At 45.1% G+C, this 18,272-nt stretch overlaps 1 protein-coding gene across 6 annotated transcripts in view; it reads right to left on the minus strand.

The window, feature by feature from the left end:
- Positions 1–18,272, minus strand: part of GRB10 (growth factor receptor bound protein 10) — a 201,202-nt gene that overhangs the window by 91,450 nt on the left and 91,480 nt on the right. For all 6 annotated transcript variants that reach the window (XM_067745662.1, XM_067745661.1, XM_067745664.1 and 3 more), the window contains one exon: positions 12,824–12,914. In XM_067745662.1, coding sequence (XP_067601763.1) covers positions 12,824–12,914 — 91 coding nt within the window. The remainder of the gene's footprint in view (positions 1–12,823; positions 12,915–18,272) is intronic.

Consider the following 18,272-nt stretch of genomic DNA (forward strand, 5'->3'; position numbering starts at 1 on the left):
AATCAAGCTGTAGAATTTTCCAGAAGGTCAGAAAGCCAGGCAGAGTTCCCAAACTCTCTTGGGGTTGCTGAGTCCCCTGTCTGTTAGTTCCCTGGAAAAAGGCCCACCGGGCAAGTCACACCCAGGCCACCAAGTGAATAAATGCCAGAGGTTCTAATTCCAGCAGGGATGGAGGACTGTCTGAGGCCCAGGGGTCTCCTGCAGGAAGCATCACCTGGCAGGCCAGGCCTCCGCCTGTCCCTGTGAGCCCCCCTGACCACGTCAGGCCCACCTGGCCATCCCCAAGGTCGCAGAGACCACAGAAGGATTCTGTCTCCATTCGGGACGCGCAGGCACCGGCAACCACACAGTGCAGAGCCAGAGGGGACGAGCAGTGAGAAAACACAGAAACTGGTGTCACTGAGAGTTAGTCCATTGCTGCAAGGCAGGTAGGAACCATCCCCCTACGATGCAGACCTCTAGCTGGCCTTGTGTCGGCGGCCCCTGGGGCTCACTACACTGAGCCCCCCAAACAGGAAGCATTCGTGATGCAAAGGTGCTTTTAGCCATCTGACACACAAGCAGATGGAGTCCACCGGGATTATTTTTCAAAATATATCTCAAATGTACCCTTGGAGGTGGAAGGATTAACAACCTGTCCCCCATCTCCTCTAGTCCCTGCCCCCCACTCCTGACAAGGTCAGGACTGTTATTAAAGTCTCTCTCAGTCAGAACGAGGCCCAGGGTTGAGCAAGTGTTGGCTCCCCGCCCCTGGCAGGGGCCCAGTTCTAAGGGAGCAGCAAAGGGCGGTGGGAACCACCAGGCAGGCTCCTGGCTCCGGGGCCGGCGCCTGGTTACTTAATTCTGCGGAAACACCTGCTCCTCCCAAGATCTCCGAAAGGGTCAACTAGTCATGTACCTGCAGGGCCTGCCCCCAGGTAAGGAGCTGAGATCTCTGAGGGCCTTCCTGGAGACAGATTAACGCACAGTGGGGGTACAGAATATTAGCTAATATTAGACACGTGAACAAGGGATGCTGTAACCTTGCCGAAGTACTTCTAAAGGCAGCAGTACACTGTGTCCTGAAGATCGGAGGGTTACTTTTCCTTACGAAAAATCTCTAGCTTGAGATCTCCCTTTGGGGATAGACCTTAAAATTATAAAAGAAAAATAACTCATTCCAAAAAAAATGTTTTTTTACCTGAAATGGCTGGTTAATTGCAGTTAAAAAAATAAAGTAATTTAGATAAAGTGTAATATAAAGGAAGACATATATTGTTAGATTTCAGGAGCTAGGATATTCTCGTTTCCTACCTAAGAGCAATCTAAAGATATTCATTCATCACGGATATATCTAAGTTGTGGCCCATCACTTCTGAAAGGGATTTGTACTTCCTTGGGCGAAAAGGTCCATGTGTTATGTGACCAATAAATTAAAAAGGACCCACTGCTTCCTGTTGCATCCCTAGGGCCTGGGCCCCATGCCTGGTGTGGGCTGGACAAACAACAGATATTTGTTGAATGAATGAAATAAATGAAAGAAACAGGACAACTACAGCGAAGAGCATGAAAAGCAAAGGCCCCAGAACAGAAGGCACTGCGGGGATAAAGCCTCTAGTGGAGGGCGGGCATCCTGACAGCCAGAGAAAACAAGAAACGGGAGTGGAGTCCAAGTATCCGCTCAAAGGAAACAGGCAAGAGTGATGTGAGCTGTCAGAGCATCAGGGAAGCGGAGGCCCAGAACAGCCGAGACTTGAGAAATTACACAGGACGACAGAGGGGGTTTCAATTCCGCTCCAAGTGAGAACCGGGAAGGGCGAGGTCTGCCGCTTGCCTGACCCTGGGACGACAGAGTGAGAGCCGGCACCTCGATGCCTTTCTGCTACCTCTTCCTTATGGAGACAAATGATTGTCCCAGTGGAAGGCTGGGAGAAGTGTAACAGAAAGGAGACCACTATCCAGGATGGGGGGTGGTGACCGTGGGATCCCACCCACTTGGCTGCTTTCAAGAACAAGGGAAATCCAGTCGCTACAGCCAAGAAAATCTCCGTTTGAGGACCTGGAAAATGTGAGTAGTCAAAAAGAAAGGAAGACATGCATGGCCTCTGATAAGGATGGAGGAGGAGCCCTGAGGCAGAGCAGCAAGGTGGTGAGAAGCGCAGATGCCAGAGCCCCCCCCGCCCCGCCCAGCTGGGTTCGGGCGCAGCTCCACCACTCCTTTGGGGTGTGATCTGGGTGACTTTATGACTAATGCCTGTGCCTCAATTTCCTTCCCTGTACATATGGGGTAATAACAGTGCCCACCCCAGGACAATTAAGTGCATTGAAGTCAGGGAAACATGGAAGAAACAGAGGACACGACACCTCTTGGATGGGCTATAATGTCACCACTTGAAAGGATGCTGCAGAAGCATCCTTAAGGGCTTTTCTGCATCTTAACCCAGTCAAAGGTGTTTGGGCACAGGGAAGGGGTAAAAGAAATCTAAACTACATCAGCTCTGGGATCAACATCCAACCAGAGGCTGACATTCATTACGATTCAGGATTTTGTCGAGCATTTCTTTCTGAACATTATCTTTGGAAGACAGGCTAGTTTCACTATAAGGAAATGATAGTAAGAAAATAAAAGTTACGTGTGCGTGTGTGTGTGTGTGTGTGTATGGTGAGTAAAGCACTGGAGATGTTCTCCATCGTATAGTAAAGGGTGAACTGGATGAAAGGGTATCCATGAACCAGGACGCAAGCTCGGTTCAAAAGCAACCTCATTTTACATGAACACAACACTGTAAATCAACTATGCCTCAATTAAAGAATACAGGGCTTCCCTGGTGGCGCAGTGGTTGGGGGTCCACCTGCCAATTCAGGGACACGGGTTCGTGTCCCGGTCCGGGGAGATCCCACATGCCGCGGAGCGGCTGGGCCCGTGAGCCATGGCCGCTGAGCCTGCGCATCCGGAGCCTGTGCTCCGCGATGGGCGAGGCCACGGCAGTGAGAGGCCCGCGTACCACAAAAATAATAATAATAACACATTTTATTTTACTCCCGCTATTAAAAATTTTTTTTTAAATAATTTTAATGAAAGCAACCTCATCTTCTCGGCTGACTTACACTCTCTCATGTATCACCCCCTCATGCAAATGTTCCTGACACCTCATCAGTGGCACCACGAGAAGGGAAGGGCTCTGCTAACTGGTCTTGTCTTTGCTCGCCTGGAATCATCCGAACCCATGGAAGGTACAGGCAGGATCTCAGGCCCTTTCTGGAACCCACAGGTATATATATGGCATGCGAGTTCAGAAATCCGTTAAACAAGTATCTGTAAAACCCAACTATGGACAAGGCACTACAGCAGAACCTTCGAGATGAGGAAGACATGGTTCCTGCCCTCAAGACATGCATCATCTCAGGAGAAAGGGGAAAAATACAAAACATAAAGGAACACTTAGAAGGTAGCTTTTATGTATAGGCTCCTAGGGGCAAAAAAGAGCTCCACCAAATACAGTTGTGCACATTAAAACTGCACCCTAATAACCAAAACTTTTGGTCTAAAGAAAACCAAGTGAAGCAACCAAAGCAGAAAAGACCTGTGACGGGGTGACAGGACGACGGGAGGCCGGAGCCCGGAAGGCATCCCTCAGTTCAGGGAGCCGAGGTGCTGGACTTCCGAGTCTCCTTCTGAACTGGGGACTGACTCCGTTTCTGGGCTTCACAACCCCAGGGATCGTGGGCGATGCTTTGATCACATCTCAGGACGCTTGGCTGTGTGCACACATGGCCCCGTCTCCAAAGGGAACAGAGTCCCAGCTCATGTGCAGTGACTCTCCTGCGTGGATTTCAAACCTCTCCGCTACTCGGGGCATCTCTGCTCAGCTGTGGTCTGCTGAGTGGAGCAGGACAGGGCTGGACCACTCAGCTTCAGTGCTGGGCAAGAATAACAATCAGACCAAGTTGTTTAAAATGAGAAGAGGCCGAACTTCCAAAACCCACAATTCTCTGAAACCTCACGTCTCAAAAAATACTGTCAAAGAAAAAGCTAAACATAGGATTCTCATACTATTAAGCAATTCCACTCCTAAATATATGCCCAGAGGAACTGAAAGCAGAGAGTCAAACAGATATTTGCACACCCGTGTTCACTGCAGCATTAGTCACAACAGGCAAAAGGTGAAGGGAGACCTAGGGTAGACCGACAGATGAAGTGATAAACAAACGTAGTCTGCAGACAACAAAATACAATTTAGCTATCCAAAGAATGAAACTCTCATACATGCTACAACCAAGATGAACCTTCAAAACACTGTACTAAGTAAACCAAGCCAGGCACAAAAGGACAAATATTGTATGAGTCCACGCACACGAGGTACCTAGAAAAGGCAAACTCACAGAGACAGAAGAGAGTAGAAGAAAGGTTACCAGGAGCTGGGGGAATTCTTGCTTAATGGGTACAGAGTTTCTGTTTGGGATGATAAAACATTTTTCAAATAGATAGTGGTAAGAATTGCACAACACTGTGAATGTACTGAATGCTATTGAAACACACTTAAAAATGGTTGAAATGGTAAATTTTAGGGTATCTATGTTTTACCCTCGTAAAAAAATATATTTTTAAAATACTATCAAGTCATTAATTCCAGCTATCGCAAAACCTCCCACTTTCCAAAGAAGACACATCCCTTTCACAGATTGCTGCTAGGAAATGTCTGAAGCATTTTAAACAACCGTCACACAAAAATAAGCTGCTTAGGTTAGGAACGAGCTAACAGAAACCAGGGCATTAAATCCTCTTTGCCAGACAGAAGGAACAGGTCAAGAAAGTCATGGCAGATCTTTTATTCTGAACATCAGGTCCCTCGCAAAGGACCAGATCAAACACCTCACAGACACCTAAGGCCTAGAGCTGGAGCCCCTGGATGCCTTGCAGATTAAGGAAGCAAGAAAGAACAGCGTTCTGTCCCTGTCAAGTGCTGCCCCGTATCCTAAGCTGTCTCGTTAGGAAGAACTTCCGGCGCAGAGGCGGTAAGGAGAGGAGGGATGGCTCAGGGCTGCAGGAGGGCCCCCTCCACCCCGGACAGGACAGGCTGCAGGCTCCGGCAGGCTGTGCAGACCCCGGCTTGGGAGGGGGCAGAGCCACCGCACCAGGAGGGCACCGGCCTCTGTGCTGCACAGCTGGACACTGCAAAGCCCAGCCCACGCACACAAACAGGCACAGGGACACGCGGGGCCGCAGGGGTGCCAAAGGAAGGCTGAGCATGCGGCACCTGGATGCACTTGAAAGAGAGAGACCTGCGCTTTTCTACCCCACGTCACAGACCTGGGAGCACAGGCTCCCTCCAGCCCCAGACCAGCCACTTCCACGCTTCCACGTGAAATGACCGTGCAGCATCACATACAAACACAGCATGCTTGCCTCTTTTGCAAACTGCCTGCTCCTGCTTTTTGCCAGTTTTTCTATGCGATTGTTTCTCTCACGTATAGGATTTTTTACAGTAAACTGAGGATACTAACACTTTGCCCGTTATACGCACTGCAAATATTTTTCCCGGGCCAAAGTGTGCCTTTCAGTGTTTTAGATGCTGTCAGGTTTGTACAGCAATTTGTGTGTTATGGACTCAAACATCTTTCCTTTATGGTTGTGCTAAGTCTTACTTAGGAAGTCTTTTCTCAGCCTGAGTGTATGAAGATGCTCACTACTCATTAATTCTTTTTTTTTTTTAAATTTTTATTGGAGTATAGTTGATTTACAATGTTGTGTTAGTTTCTGGTGTACAGTACAGTGATTCAGTTATACACATACATATTTCCATTCTTTTTTAGATTCTTTTCCCATACAGGTTATTAGAGAATATTGAGCAGAGTTCCCTGTGCTATACAGTTGCTCCTTATTAGTTATCTATTTTATATATAGTAGTGTGTATATGTCAACCCCAATCTCCTACTTTATCCCTTTCCCTCACGTTTCTCCTTTGGTAACCATAAGTTTGATTTCAAGATCTGTGTAAATGTCCATCGACAGATGAATGGATAAAGAAGATGTGGTACATATATACAATGGAATATTACTCAGCCATGGAAAAGGATGAAATCATGCCATTTGCAGCAACATGGATGGACCTAGAGATGATCATACTAAGTGAAGCAAGTCAGATAGAGAAAGACAAATGTCACATATGATATCACTTATATGTGGAATCTAATAAAAAAATGATACAAGTGAGCTTATTCACAAAACAAAAACAGACTCACAGATCTTGAAATCACTAATTCTTATTATTAGACAAAATAAAAAAACATTTTGTTTTCCACTTTTAGTCAGTCACTCACCTGAAATTGATGGTTGCGGATCACATATGGTAGGGACCCAGTTTGCCCCCCATCCCCCATGCCCACCACCCCTGGAGAAGTCACAGGCCCCCTGTCCTCAGGGCTCTACCACAACTTCTCTGTGCTGTACTGAGTTTCCATAACTGTGTGGGTCTCTATGGGATGTCTGTTTGTCCGTCCTTGAATCAATAACATGCTTTCCAAACTGTGATGCATCATAAGCAGCCTTGCTCCCTGATGGTGCAAATCACCCCTTCCTGCCGACGTATGCTTTGCTCATCTTCAAATTTCTCTTTGCTGTTATGGAGTTTTCACACGTCCGTATTAGAGGTAGGAACCATCTATCAGGTCACACCAAACGTTTCGAAACTTGCTTGCAACTGTATTCAATTTAAAGATAAACTTGGGAAGACGTAACATCTTCACTATTTAAGTCTTCTCATTTGTGATCATGGGATAACTCTCCACTTACATAGGTCTTTTTTATGTCCCTTAAAGACCTCTTAGAACATCAAGCAATCTAGTTGAATTTATTTCTAGATACCTTATCATTTTTGTAATTATGTAAGTGGAATTTCTATTTGCATTACACTTCCTGATTGTTTTCTACCGTTGCACAAGGTATTTTTACATTTTATCTGTTGATCTCACCTATCTACCATCTTGCAGAGCTCATCTATTTTAAATGAATTTTCTATTTGGATAATATTGGGTTGGCCAGAAAGTTTGTTTGGGTTCTTCTGTAAGATAATATCATTTGCAAAGAGGCACCAATTCCATTTCTTCCTTTTGGTGTTTGCATTTCTGGTTCTGTGTTTGTTTTATGACACTGGTGAAGACCTCTTGCGACAGCAGGCCTTTCTGTGTCATTCCTGACTTTCACGGACGTGACTCTTTTCTCCACCATGGATGCTGGATGCTGTATATCTTCAACAAACAGACTTTAAACAGGTTACAGAGGTTTCTTTTTACTACAGACAGTCCCTGACTTAATGGTACTTCCACTTAGGATTTTTTTACTTTAACATGGTGAGAACGTGATTCACATTCAGTAGAAATCGTACTTCGAATTTTGCATTTTAATCATTTCCTGGGTTAGCGACATGCTATCCGATCCTCTCTCGTGACGCTGGGCAGGGAGCCTCAGGGCCCAAGCAGCCCAGCTCACGAGGGCAAACCACTGATACACTTGCAACCAGTCTGGACCCGGACAACCATTCTGCCTGCCACTTCAGTACAGCATTCAATAAATTACGTGAGAGAGTCGACATTTTATTGTAAAATAGGTTTGTGTTAGATTTTGCCCAACTGTAGGCTAATGAAACTGTTCTGAAAACATTTAAGGTGGGCAAGGCCAAGCTATAGTGAGTTAGGTGTATTAAATGCATTTTTGACTTAACGATATTATCAAATTGCAATCAGTTTATAGGGATGTAAGTCAAGGAAGATCTGTACTGGTTTAGTAAGAGTTTGGTTGTTACTGTTTGTTTTGTATTATATGAGTGGAGAACTGTATTAAATAACTCTGTCTCCGGTACAATGACCATTTTCTTTCCTTTAATCTTTTCACGTGCTAAATGTGTTCACAGTCTAACGATGGGAAAGCATCCTTGCATTATTATAATAAATCCAATTTGGTCATAACATTTGTTTGTCCTGTGTTTTATTCAAGACAAACTGTTAAACGTGATTCCTCAATGCTTTCCACAGACTTTTTGGTTGTACGTTAAAATGTGAAATAGGCCCATACTTGGATTTCTTGGACCGTCTCTTACAAAACTACAGAACGTTATAAAATGAGTGGGAGAGCTCTTCTCCTCTCTCTCTCCAGCCACTGGCATAAAAAGAGAAATTATTTGTTTTTTGAAGGCTCCATGACACTCATTTGCAGAATTCCCTGAGCATCTCTGAGGAGGTGGTATTATTTTCTGACTCCACTCTGCCAGAGTTCTTTATTAAAATTTGATATTTCTCCAAGTGTCAACTATGTTTTGTTTCTCCCTTTCAACTATTCTTCTTTATTCCTTCAGGATTCTCCACCTAAAACTTTTGAGTGCTGTCTGTACTCACAGAGCTATATTTTCCATCAGGTCACATAATGTTTAATTCACACGGCACAGAAGAAACATTCTTGGTTTTCTTAGGTAATCTCTAAGCTATTTCCTCTTTCAGATGCAATCAGGTTTTTGTTTATGTTTTTTTTTTAAGCCTTCTTTTTAGAGCAGTTTTAGGTATACAACAAAATTGAGAGGGGGATGCAGAGTTTCCCATTTATCCTGTACTCCCTACATATGCATAGCCGCCCCAAAAGCACCATCACTCACTAGAATGGTACATTTTTTTTTTACCAAGGATGAACCAACACTGACACATCAAAATCACACAAAGTCCACAGTGCACTTTAGGGTCCGCCTTTGGTGAACCTTGGTACATTCCATGGGTTTGGACAAATGTATCCATAGTGATGTCGAGCATTCTAACATCACACATAGTATTTTCACTGCCCCAAAATCCTCTCTGTTCTGCCTGTTCAGCTTTCCCCACTGTTGCCTCTGTCTCCATAGGTTTCCCTTTTCCAGAATGTCATATAGCTGGAATCATACAGTATGTAGCCTTTTCAAACTGGTTCTTTTACTTAGTAACATGCATTTAAGATTTTCTGTGTCTTGTCATGGCTTGATAGCTCATTTCTCTCTAACACTGAATAATATTGCACCACAGTTTATTTACCCATCACCTTCTGAAGGACATCTTGGTCCCTTCCACCTTTTGGCAATTATGACTGAAGCTACTATAAATATCTGTGTGCAAGTTTTCAGGTGGACATAAATTTTCAACTCATTTGAGCAAATACCAAGGAACATGAATGGCTGTCTCATATGGTAAGAGGATGGCTAGTTTTGCAAGAAACTATCAAACCGTTCTTCCAAAGTGGCTGCACCGTTTTGTATCGCCACCAGCAATGATTAGACTTCCTGTTGCTTCACAGTCTCTCCAGCACTTGGTGTTGCAATTTTGTCTGTATATTTTTGCAATACAGTAATTATCCATTTCCCTCATACATTCACATTTATTGGCATAAAGCTGCTCATGGTTTTCTCGTTTGACGATACTTTTTATCTCTGACATGCCTTCATACGATTTTCTTGCACGTCCTTCTTCCTCCTGAGCGTCTGTGATTTTGGTAGATTTTAGGAAACACTGGCTTTAGTTCTGTTTCTGTCTATTGATATTTTCTTCATTATTTCAATGATTTCTGATCTTAACTTTTTTTTTTTTTTTTTTTTTGCGGTATGTGGGCCTCTCACTGTTGCGGCCTCTCCCGTTGCGGAGCACAGGCTCCGGACGCGCAGGCTCCGCGGCCGTGGCTCACGGGCCCAGCCGCTCCGCGGCACGTGGGATCCCCCCGGACCGGGGCACGAACCCGCGCCCCCTGCATCGGGAGGCGGACTCTCAACCACTGCGCCACCAGGGAAGCCCGTACATGCCTTTTTCATTGAGTTCTAAACGACTGATATTTTCATTGTGATCTCCTAACCATGAGTGAAGTAAGGAGGTGTTGTAATGTTTCCACAATATGTTTACATGTTTTGTTTTGAACTTTTTCTGTTGACTTCTGATTTAATCACACTGGGTCAAAGACCGTGGCATGCATGAAACAGAATGCTTACAATTCAGTTCAACTTTCCATATATGGTCAACGTTTTAAACAGTTATACAGATTTTAGAGAAGAATCAAGTGTCTTGTCTGTTGGGTGCAGGGTTCTACGTGTTTCTACTAATTTGAACCTGTTAATACTATTAGAGATATCCTAACAGTATTATATATAAATAATACAATAACACTACTATAATTATATATAAATAATGCCGTAATTATATACTATAATTGTATATAAATAATAATCGTCGTATTTTATATTTTCTGTCTGACATCCTTTTTTGTTCACATCTGGTTTTTCGTGCTTTTCTGCTTGATGTTGGTTGTTTTTATAAACTGTGGATTCCCTTATATTTTTTTCTGCTAGGTTAGAAGCTACAGATTATACACATATTCTTTGAGTAATTACAGTCAATAGTTTAGTTGCACCTACTATTTTAAAATACGTTAACTATCTTTTTTTCTAATGTAGTCTCAAGACATTTTACATTCCTTTTATCCTAACTAGGGTCTTATTATGATTCCATCACACATTTAACACTCATTCCCAATGGCTAATTAACCAAAGTTTTAGTTTAACCTGGTTTTAATAATTCACATAGAATTCAGCTTATGACACAGCATTTCCTTCTCAGCCCGCTACTCTTTTCACGCTCCGGGCCTTCCTCACCACCCACATTTCTTCTTCTGGAAGTACAACTTTTGATCATTCTTTTAGTGAGGACTGCCAGTAATAAACTGTCTCAACCTTCATCTGAAAGCTTTGTTTTGCTTTCACAAGCTGTTGGGATAAAATTTTAGACGGACAGTTCTTTTTCCCTCAACACCTTAAACATCTCCCACATTGTCTTCTGGCTCCTCCTGGGCCCAAGTCGGCCATCCGTCCAATGGCCATTCCTGGGTTGTGACATCTGTTTCCCTTTGGATCTTCTCTTGTCTTCCGTTTTCTGGAATAACGCTAACTGCTTTTAGATGCGGAAGAACGGTCATCTTTCCTCTTAGTTCTCTGAGTGCGGTGGGGAGGCTCTGTCTCCTCATTTCTGGCCCGTTCTTGGCCAGCATCTCTTCAAACCCCACCCCCATCCCCTCTACTCTCCTGTCCTCGTGCGCGTCTACATGACCGTGTCCAATGACCCGTCCACGTTTTCCCGTGACTCTCTGGGCTAGAGGGAGGTGACTCCGGCTCATCCATTCTCTTTAGACCAAATCCAGCATTTTGGAAATGCCAATGGCTATTCATCTCATTTCCAGAGCTTCTCAGGGACTCTCTCTCACAGCCCCCGTTCTTGCTTCATTTCTTCCCATTGCGTTTCACAGTTTCTTGTCCTCTCTGGTGGATGTTATTCTTGCTTTCATCTCCAGGGCATTACAAACACACTTATCTGCACGTTTAAGAGGCAATCTCTCGATCCTGGGAGCTGCGCTGCCCAGTAGCAGACTGCTTCCCGTGCTGGGAACACCGGCGTGCAGTGGTACCTGGGCTGGGCTGTGCTTCTGCGTCCCCTGCCCACCCTCCCGTGTGCTGGGGTACTGGGATGCTCAGGGACCTCCTCAGGGGAGGCTGCAGCGCTGTGGGGCCGTGCCAGCTGCCTGGCCGTAGGTCCACATGCACTGTTTTCCAGGGTCTTTCAGGAGGGGGGTGTGCCCCACCCCAGCTCCCAGCGAGCTGCAGGAGCTTGGCCCCTACTAGTCCCTGGGACCTGAACCGCTGCCGTCAGTGGTGGCTTTGGGACCTGCAGCCTGGTGGGCACGGGTGTCAGCACTGCTCACTGCTCTGGGGGCATCTCCGTCCTGTGTCTGAGCCAGGCTGAGTCCTTTTGATTTTCCTGTTTTATGTGCCGTGTGTGCAGAATTACTGAAGACTGGAGGGAAAGGTGGTCAATGTCATGATGGCTTAAAAGCCTGCACTGTCTGGGGAGCTGAGTTCAGCCTGGAGTCACGTCCACTCACTCCCCCAGGCCCAGCCGCAGCTGCTGAGACACACAGACCCCAGGTCACTCACTGTAAGCAGTGAGATGTAATAAGTTAAGATTTCCCTGAGTTTCATAGCCGATGTGATCAAACCGGTACTCCTCTTGCATCACTTCGTGTGAGAGTTTTCTAAAAGGGCACCCTAAAATTACGCTTGACACAGGAAATCCCGACAGCTTTTACAAATCTTCTAATGCTTGAGAAAACATCCTTTTGACTTCATGGCTAGCTCCCAGACTCTATTTTTGCTAAATTTCATCCTCTTTCTCCTTAGGCAATTAAGAAAATCTGATTATTCTAATTCCTACCAGTTCTAAACCCTACAATTTCTGATACTTAAACTCTCTAATAATCTCAACCACCAGCCATGTGTGCTCTTCCTGTCCCATCTCACGATCAGACCAATTATCTTCCTAAGTCTTGTCCTACGTGAAAGCTTGGGTTTATTAGACCTAAGTTACCAGACCTTGTAACCATTTAACCAGAAGAAACAGAAGGAATCCTAGGAAAGTAGAGAACTGCCAAGAGTACATACACGCAAAACCAGCTTAAGTGCAAATAAAAATGCCAAAATCAAGAGGGTCCCACCATGGAGGGGCCTCTAAGGTCGCCTTGAAGTTGAATCCTGGGAAAATCCACATGAAATCTATTTGGAAGTTTTGCTCACTGAAGCTGGTTCACTGAAAGAAACTATAGGAAGATGTCATAATCAAGTATTTCTCTCTTTTATAGACTTTATTTTCCTTAAAGGGGAAGAGAAGAGCTAAGGTCAGCATCTTCTTATATCAGAGCCAGGAACAGTTTCTTAGAATACAAAGCCTAGCATCGCTGCAACGCTGTAGTGAGAGTCAGGGCATCTGCGTCAGGGCGCTTTCGTGACTCCGTCCTTACCTTGGTGATTCGCCAGCCGGTCAGGCGGCGCTGGGAAGCCGGGTCCTGCCAGATTTCCAGGACGGCGAGGAGATGTCTGTTCCACCTGGTCCTGGAGAGACAGGTGGGGAAAGGCTCTGGTCAAAAGAAGCACTTCACAGGGGTCACATCCACCACCCCCAGCATTTCTTTTCTTTCTTCCCCCATTTCTTACTTTTTCGATTTATTTACTTTTTTAGTTTTGAACGACAGTTGTTTGAAATATGCAGTAAAAGGAAAGTTAATCATAAAAAGGGATAGCCTGCTGGCTAGGGAGTTGGAAGAAAAAGTTACTCCTTGTTTTTGGCTTACATTGCTTTCCCCGAATAGCAATTCAAAAAGAATTCCTGTCAACTACAGGCTTTAAGCCATGAATGTAAAGAATTAGCATTCCATGGGGCACAGGCATCTTCTGTAACAACTCCTGGTGATCGAGCCCTAGGCGGTCTGTTACCTGGGAAGGAAATGCCCAGCGACTGTTTTATAATTGGACCCTCCACAGAGCACCCAGAGCTCAGTGGCACTGCAAAAAGAAATTTCCTTAATAGTATAGATGTATTCACATTCAATGTTTTTCCTACATCAGTTTTAATAAGTCATATTTTTATAGGTGCTTGTCTAATCTAAACTTCCAAATTTACTGGCATATTATTCATAACATCCTCTGATTTTATTTTACTATCTGAAGAGATGTCACTATAATTTTCCTGTTGCTGGTTGTTGGTGGGATCTTTCTTGATTTGGTTCACTGATTAGTGGGAAATACATTTTATTGATATTTTCCAAGAATAATCTTTTAGCTTTTTTGACCCTCTCTATTGTATTTTGTTTCTATTTCAGTACTTTTTCTCTTTTTTTTTTTTCTAATTTTATTGGAGTCTAGTTGATTTGCAATATTGTGTTAGTTTCAGGTGTACATCACAGTGATTCAGTTATATATATACACACATTCATTATTTTTCAGATTCTTTCCCCTTGTAGGTTATTACAGAATACTGAGTAAGGCTCCCTGTGCTATACTTAGGTCTTTGTTGGTTATCTAGTTTATACATAGTAGTGTGTATATTCAGTGGCATTTTTTAGACCTCAGGTGAAGAGAAAAATTTTCAGCAAAAGTTAAAACAGCAACATTAAAATCAAGCCCACAACTCCAGGGCTTCCCTGGTGGCGCAGTGGTTGAGAGTCCACCTGCCGATGCAGGGGACACGGGTTCGTGCCCCGGTCCGGGGAGATCCCACATGCCGCGGAGCGGCTGGGCCCGTGAGCCATGGCCGCGGAGACTGCGCGTCCGGAGCCTGTGCTCCGCAACGGGAGAGACCACAACAGTGAGAGGCCCGCGTACCGCAATAAAAAAAAAAAAAAAAAAGCCCACAACTCCAGAAAAACATCTTCATGGGATTATAATCAAGCCAATGAAAGATACATTAAAACATGGACAAAGAAAATGGGCCTGTAACATATTTCCATGCTTAAAATAAAGTATTAGCAGTGATTAACTTGGGGTGGAGAGATGACAGACTTCTCCGGTAGATTTAAGAAGCTTTCGTAATTTTGTATAAATGCACAGATATTGCCTCTGTAATTGGAAAGCTTTTAGAACTGTGTCAGAAAGTATAAGATCTGCATGGAAAATCTATTAATATTAATAAAAATTGACACAGTACAAGTAGCTACCTTCAGCATCCTGGTACCACAAAGCTCCGCACATGGAAAGTCCCCCTCCCCCACCCCCTGGGTGCCAGCATGGCGTGGAGCTTATGCTGCCAGCCGAACTCCCATTTCATAGATGAGGAAGCTGAGGCACGGAAGGAGCGTCCACCCGCTATCACCCCATGGTTAGGGGCAGCCCTGGGACTGGACCCCAGGCAGCTGGGCCCCAGAACCCAAGTGCCTTCCAGCCCAAGCTGCTCACACAAGAAACTCCAAAAAAGCACATTATTCTGACAAGACACTTTACGGCCTGAATGCTCCCCCCACCCCCTGGCCAGTGGCTTCTGCATCCAGAGCCCTGGCCTGCCCGGGGGTAGGAGAGGATGGGTGATAACCCCACTGTGTGTCCACAGGTGAGGGTCTGGTCCACACTCTGCTGGGGCCACTCCCAAGAGAGGGAGGGCAGAGTGGGGAGCAGCACGGAGAGAGTCCAGAAGGGAGAGAAGATGCTTGCTACCCGGGGAGCACACAGCCGCCTTCACACCTTCCTCCAGAAAACCTGGGAAAACTGAACAAAGACCTCTGGTAAGGGAGAGATTTTCACACGCTTCTCTCTCTCTGCTCTCCCCCTTCAAAAGGAACAGCTTTCTTTTGGCTTTTTTAACCACAGACATAATGCTTGCTAGTTAGGAAAATCTAGATGCTAAAGAAAAGTATAAAGACAAAAGTGAACATGAACCTCTCTTCTCTCACCCAAGGATGTTATCCTATCAGCAGTTTCTGGGCTGTTATTTCAGAGAAAAAAAAAAATGCACACACAGAGAGTGTGTACAGATGCAACGTTTGAATTACTTATGGATAGCGTATATGTTATATTTGAATCACATGGGGGTTACAAATGATTCTGATAAAAAATGGAATCACAGTCATGACACCTACTGCTATATTTTAACGTAGCTTTCTGAAATTTTCCATGGCAACAAACATTCCCCATCAGCCCTTTCATAATTCTAGCATACCCCATTAAGTAGCTGTGTAACACGATTTCTTTCATTAATACCCAACTGGCGAACGTAGAGTTTGTTAAGAAAGTAAGGTTTTGATTGGGAGAGAGGAGAGGGATTAGTTTGGAGAACATGGTGTCTGGGAGGCAAGAGTGATGCCACTAAGACTGCCCCCCTCCCCCGCCCACAAGGTGCTGAAGGTGGAGCTGGGCTGTCAAGGTTAGAGTACAGGGTGGTCCCCCCAGCCTAAGAGATTCAGCAGTCTCCCCGTCCGGGGTCACCCCACCTATTTTCAGCACCTCCACAGCCCAGTGTCTCTCCATCCAATCGGCTCTTTACCATCTGAGAGAAATATTTTTTTCCTTCTTTTCCAAACCTTAAAACCACCCCTATAAATTTTTGCAAATACAAAGCAGACACAAAAATTAGCCTAAATCCCATGACAGTGGGGTAAGGTAGCATTCTCCTGGACTTTGCACCTTTACTATGCATAGCTGGACACTGCGGAAATCACATGGTCTAAACAATTTTGTGGTTTTTCCCCAACTTATATCACAAGAGGTTATTTTAAAACCTTGGTAAATATCATTTTTTCAGATTCTAAACTACTCTCAGAAACACTTTCAGCCATTTGCAAATTTCAGATAACATAAATACAATCAAGCAAATACCTTTGTGCATAAAACCTTGTCCACATTTCTGATTATTCGCTTAGGATCCCCAGAGGTAGAAGGCCTAGGTCGAAAGTTAGGCGCTTTTTTTTGAGTCTAGACACACACTGTCAAGCTCTCGTTCACTCAGCTTACCCCTCCACCTGAAACAGAGACCTGCCCACTTCCCAACATCCCAGGCAGCTAACACTGCGATGGTGACTGTTTTGGAATTTTTATCTTGCCAGTCAGTCCCAGAGGCAGGCAGTGGCCTAATCCTGTGGTTTTCACAAGCAGGTCTTAAATCCTGAAGTTGGACAGTTTTTTCATATGCTTATCAGGCCTTTGTGTTTCTCCTTTTGGACTACCCTTTTTTTGACAGGCCAGCTGGACCAGTGCAAGGGCTCCCAATCGAGCCTCTGTGAAGGAACCTCAGCCCCCATCACCCAGCTGAGGGTTTGGGACCAGCGTCTGGACTCGCCGAGTCAGTTGGCAAAATCTGTCAAATGGGCCCCACACCGCCTGCAGGACGGCTGGGAGGGCACCAGTCCTGAGGCCCTGGACTCCCCAGATATGTCGGTCTGTCTCTTAACCTCCCAGGATGAGCTCTTTATGTGCTAAGAAACAAAGTTTGGCCCTCTTTGTAGCAAATACTCTTCCCACCTTGTCTGAAATTTAATTACACTTTTTGATTCTCAGAGTTTAAGTCAATGCAGTCACGTTTATTGACGTTTTCTTTGGGGCTCACTATTTTACGCTTGAAGCATCCGTTTACGTGTTGTCCTGGTTTCCTCCCCGACAGGGTGCATTCTCTTTCATCCCTCTGCCATCTATTTTGGAGGGCAGGAAGAGGTGAGGCCAAAAACCGACCAGTCCACGCAGGCCCATTTATCACCCAATCTTCCCTCGTGCCTGGTCTGGAAGGTCACTTTCACATCCCACGTTACAATCCACGCACACAGGGGTCTGTGGTCCTCGCTGGTGCCACAGACCTGCTCCTTCCTGGGCTAGCTCCCAGGTTCCCATGCTCACTGCGGCTGGACACGTTTATCATCAGCACATGTTTCCCCCTTTGCTGCTTTTACATGAGTTCCTCAGCCACTTTCTTCTAAACAAGCAGTGTCAAAGTGTCACAGGGAAGAACAAATCTGACTCCATATTGGATCTGTTTCTTTTACTTTAACCTTTGTCCTCTATTGCTTTTGCTTCGAGTTAAATATACAGGAGAGCCCATTCTCAAGGCTCTGACCCTTAAGGATATAACACTTTTCCATTCATATAGAAATAAAAAGTTGCAGAACAGAGAGTAACATTCCTCTTGCTGAAGGTTTACAGGAACATTGTGAACTGACATACGCGGACAGCTGCAAGAACAAAGGATTGTGACACCAAGACGCCTGCAGCAACCAACCACGCCCCTCCCTCACCTGGCCTTTACAAATGCTTTGTTGAAACCCTTCGGGGTAGTTCGGGGTTTTCTGGGGCATAAGCCACCCACCTCCTTGCATGGCCCTGCAATAAACCTTTCTCTGCTCCAAACTCCAATATTTCAGTATAGTTTGGCCTCACTGTGCATCAGGAACGTGGACTTGCGTTTGGTAACGAAAGTCTGCTTAGATTAATTAAACTTCTCATCTGGAATATTTCCTTATATTTAAGTAATTACTACCCATTACTAACACGAATGTTGGGAGCGGACCATCTGACTGAAATCAGACCACACAAGCATCGAAAGTATAAACCAAGAAGCTGTGATACCCCACGTATTTCAAAGGGTTTGGGGGTCCAGCTGACCCGAGGCCCTGCTCAAGGCAGGCGTTTCTGGGGCTGGGCGTGGCCTGACAGGTAAACAAACACCTCGGTGTTTCCTGTGCACCTGCCATTCTGAGAGCCAGTCACCCAGCAACACGCTGCCCTCCTGAGAACACCTCTTTTCAGTGATGTGCACAGCAGACCCCACCGAGACCTCTGTTCAGAAAACAAGTAACCTTCTAACCTAATTTAAGGCAACCTTGTCTAAATAGCGTGACCAGATTTAGCAACTAAAAATACAGAACGTTCGGTGAAACTTGAATTTCAGACAAACAACTAATAGTTTTTCTGGTGTACGTCCCAAATGTTGCATGG

The sequence above is a fragment of the Pseudorca crassidens genome, chromosome 8 (genome assembly GCF_039906515.1).
Source record: "Pseudorca crassidens isolate mPseCra1 chromosome 8, mPseCra1.hap1, whole genome shotgun sequence".
Classification (NCBI taxonomy): domain Eukaryota; kingdom Metazoa; phylum Chordata; class Mammalia; order Artiodactyla; family Delphinidae; genus Pseudorca; species Pseudorca crassidens.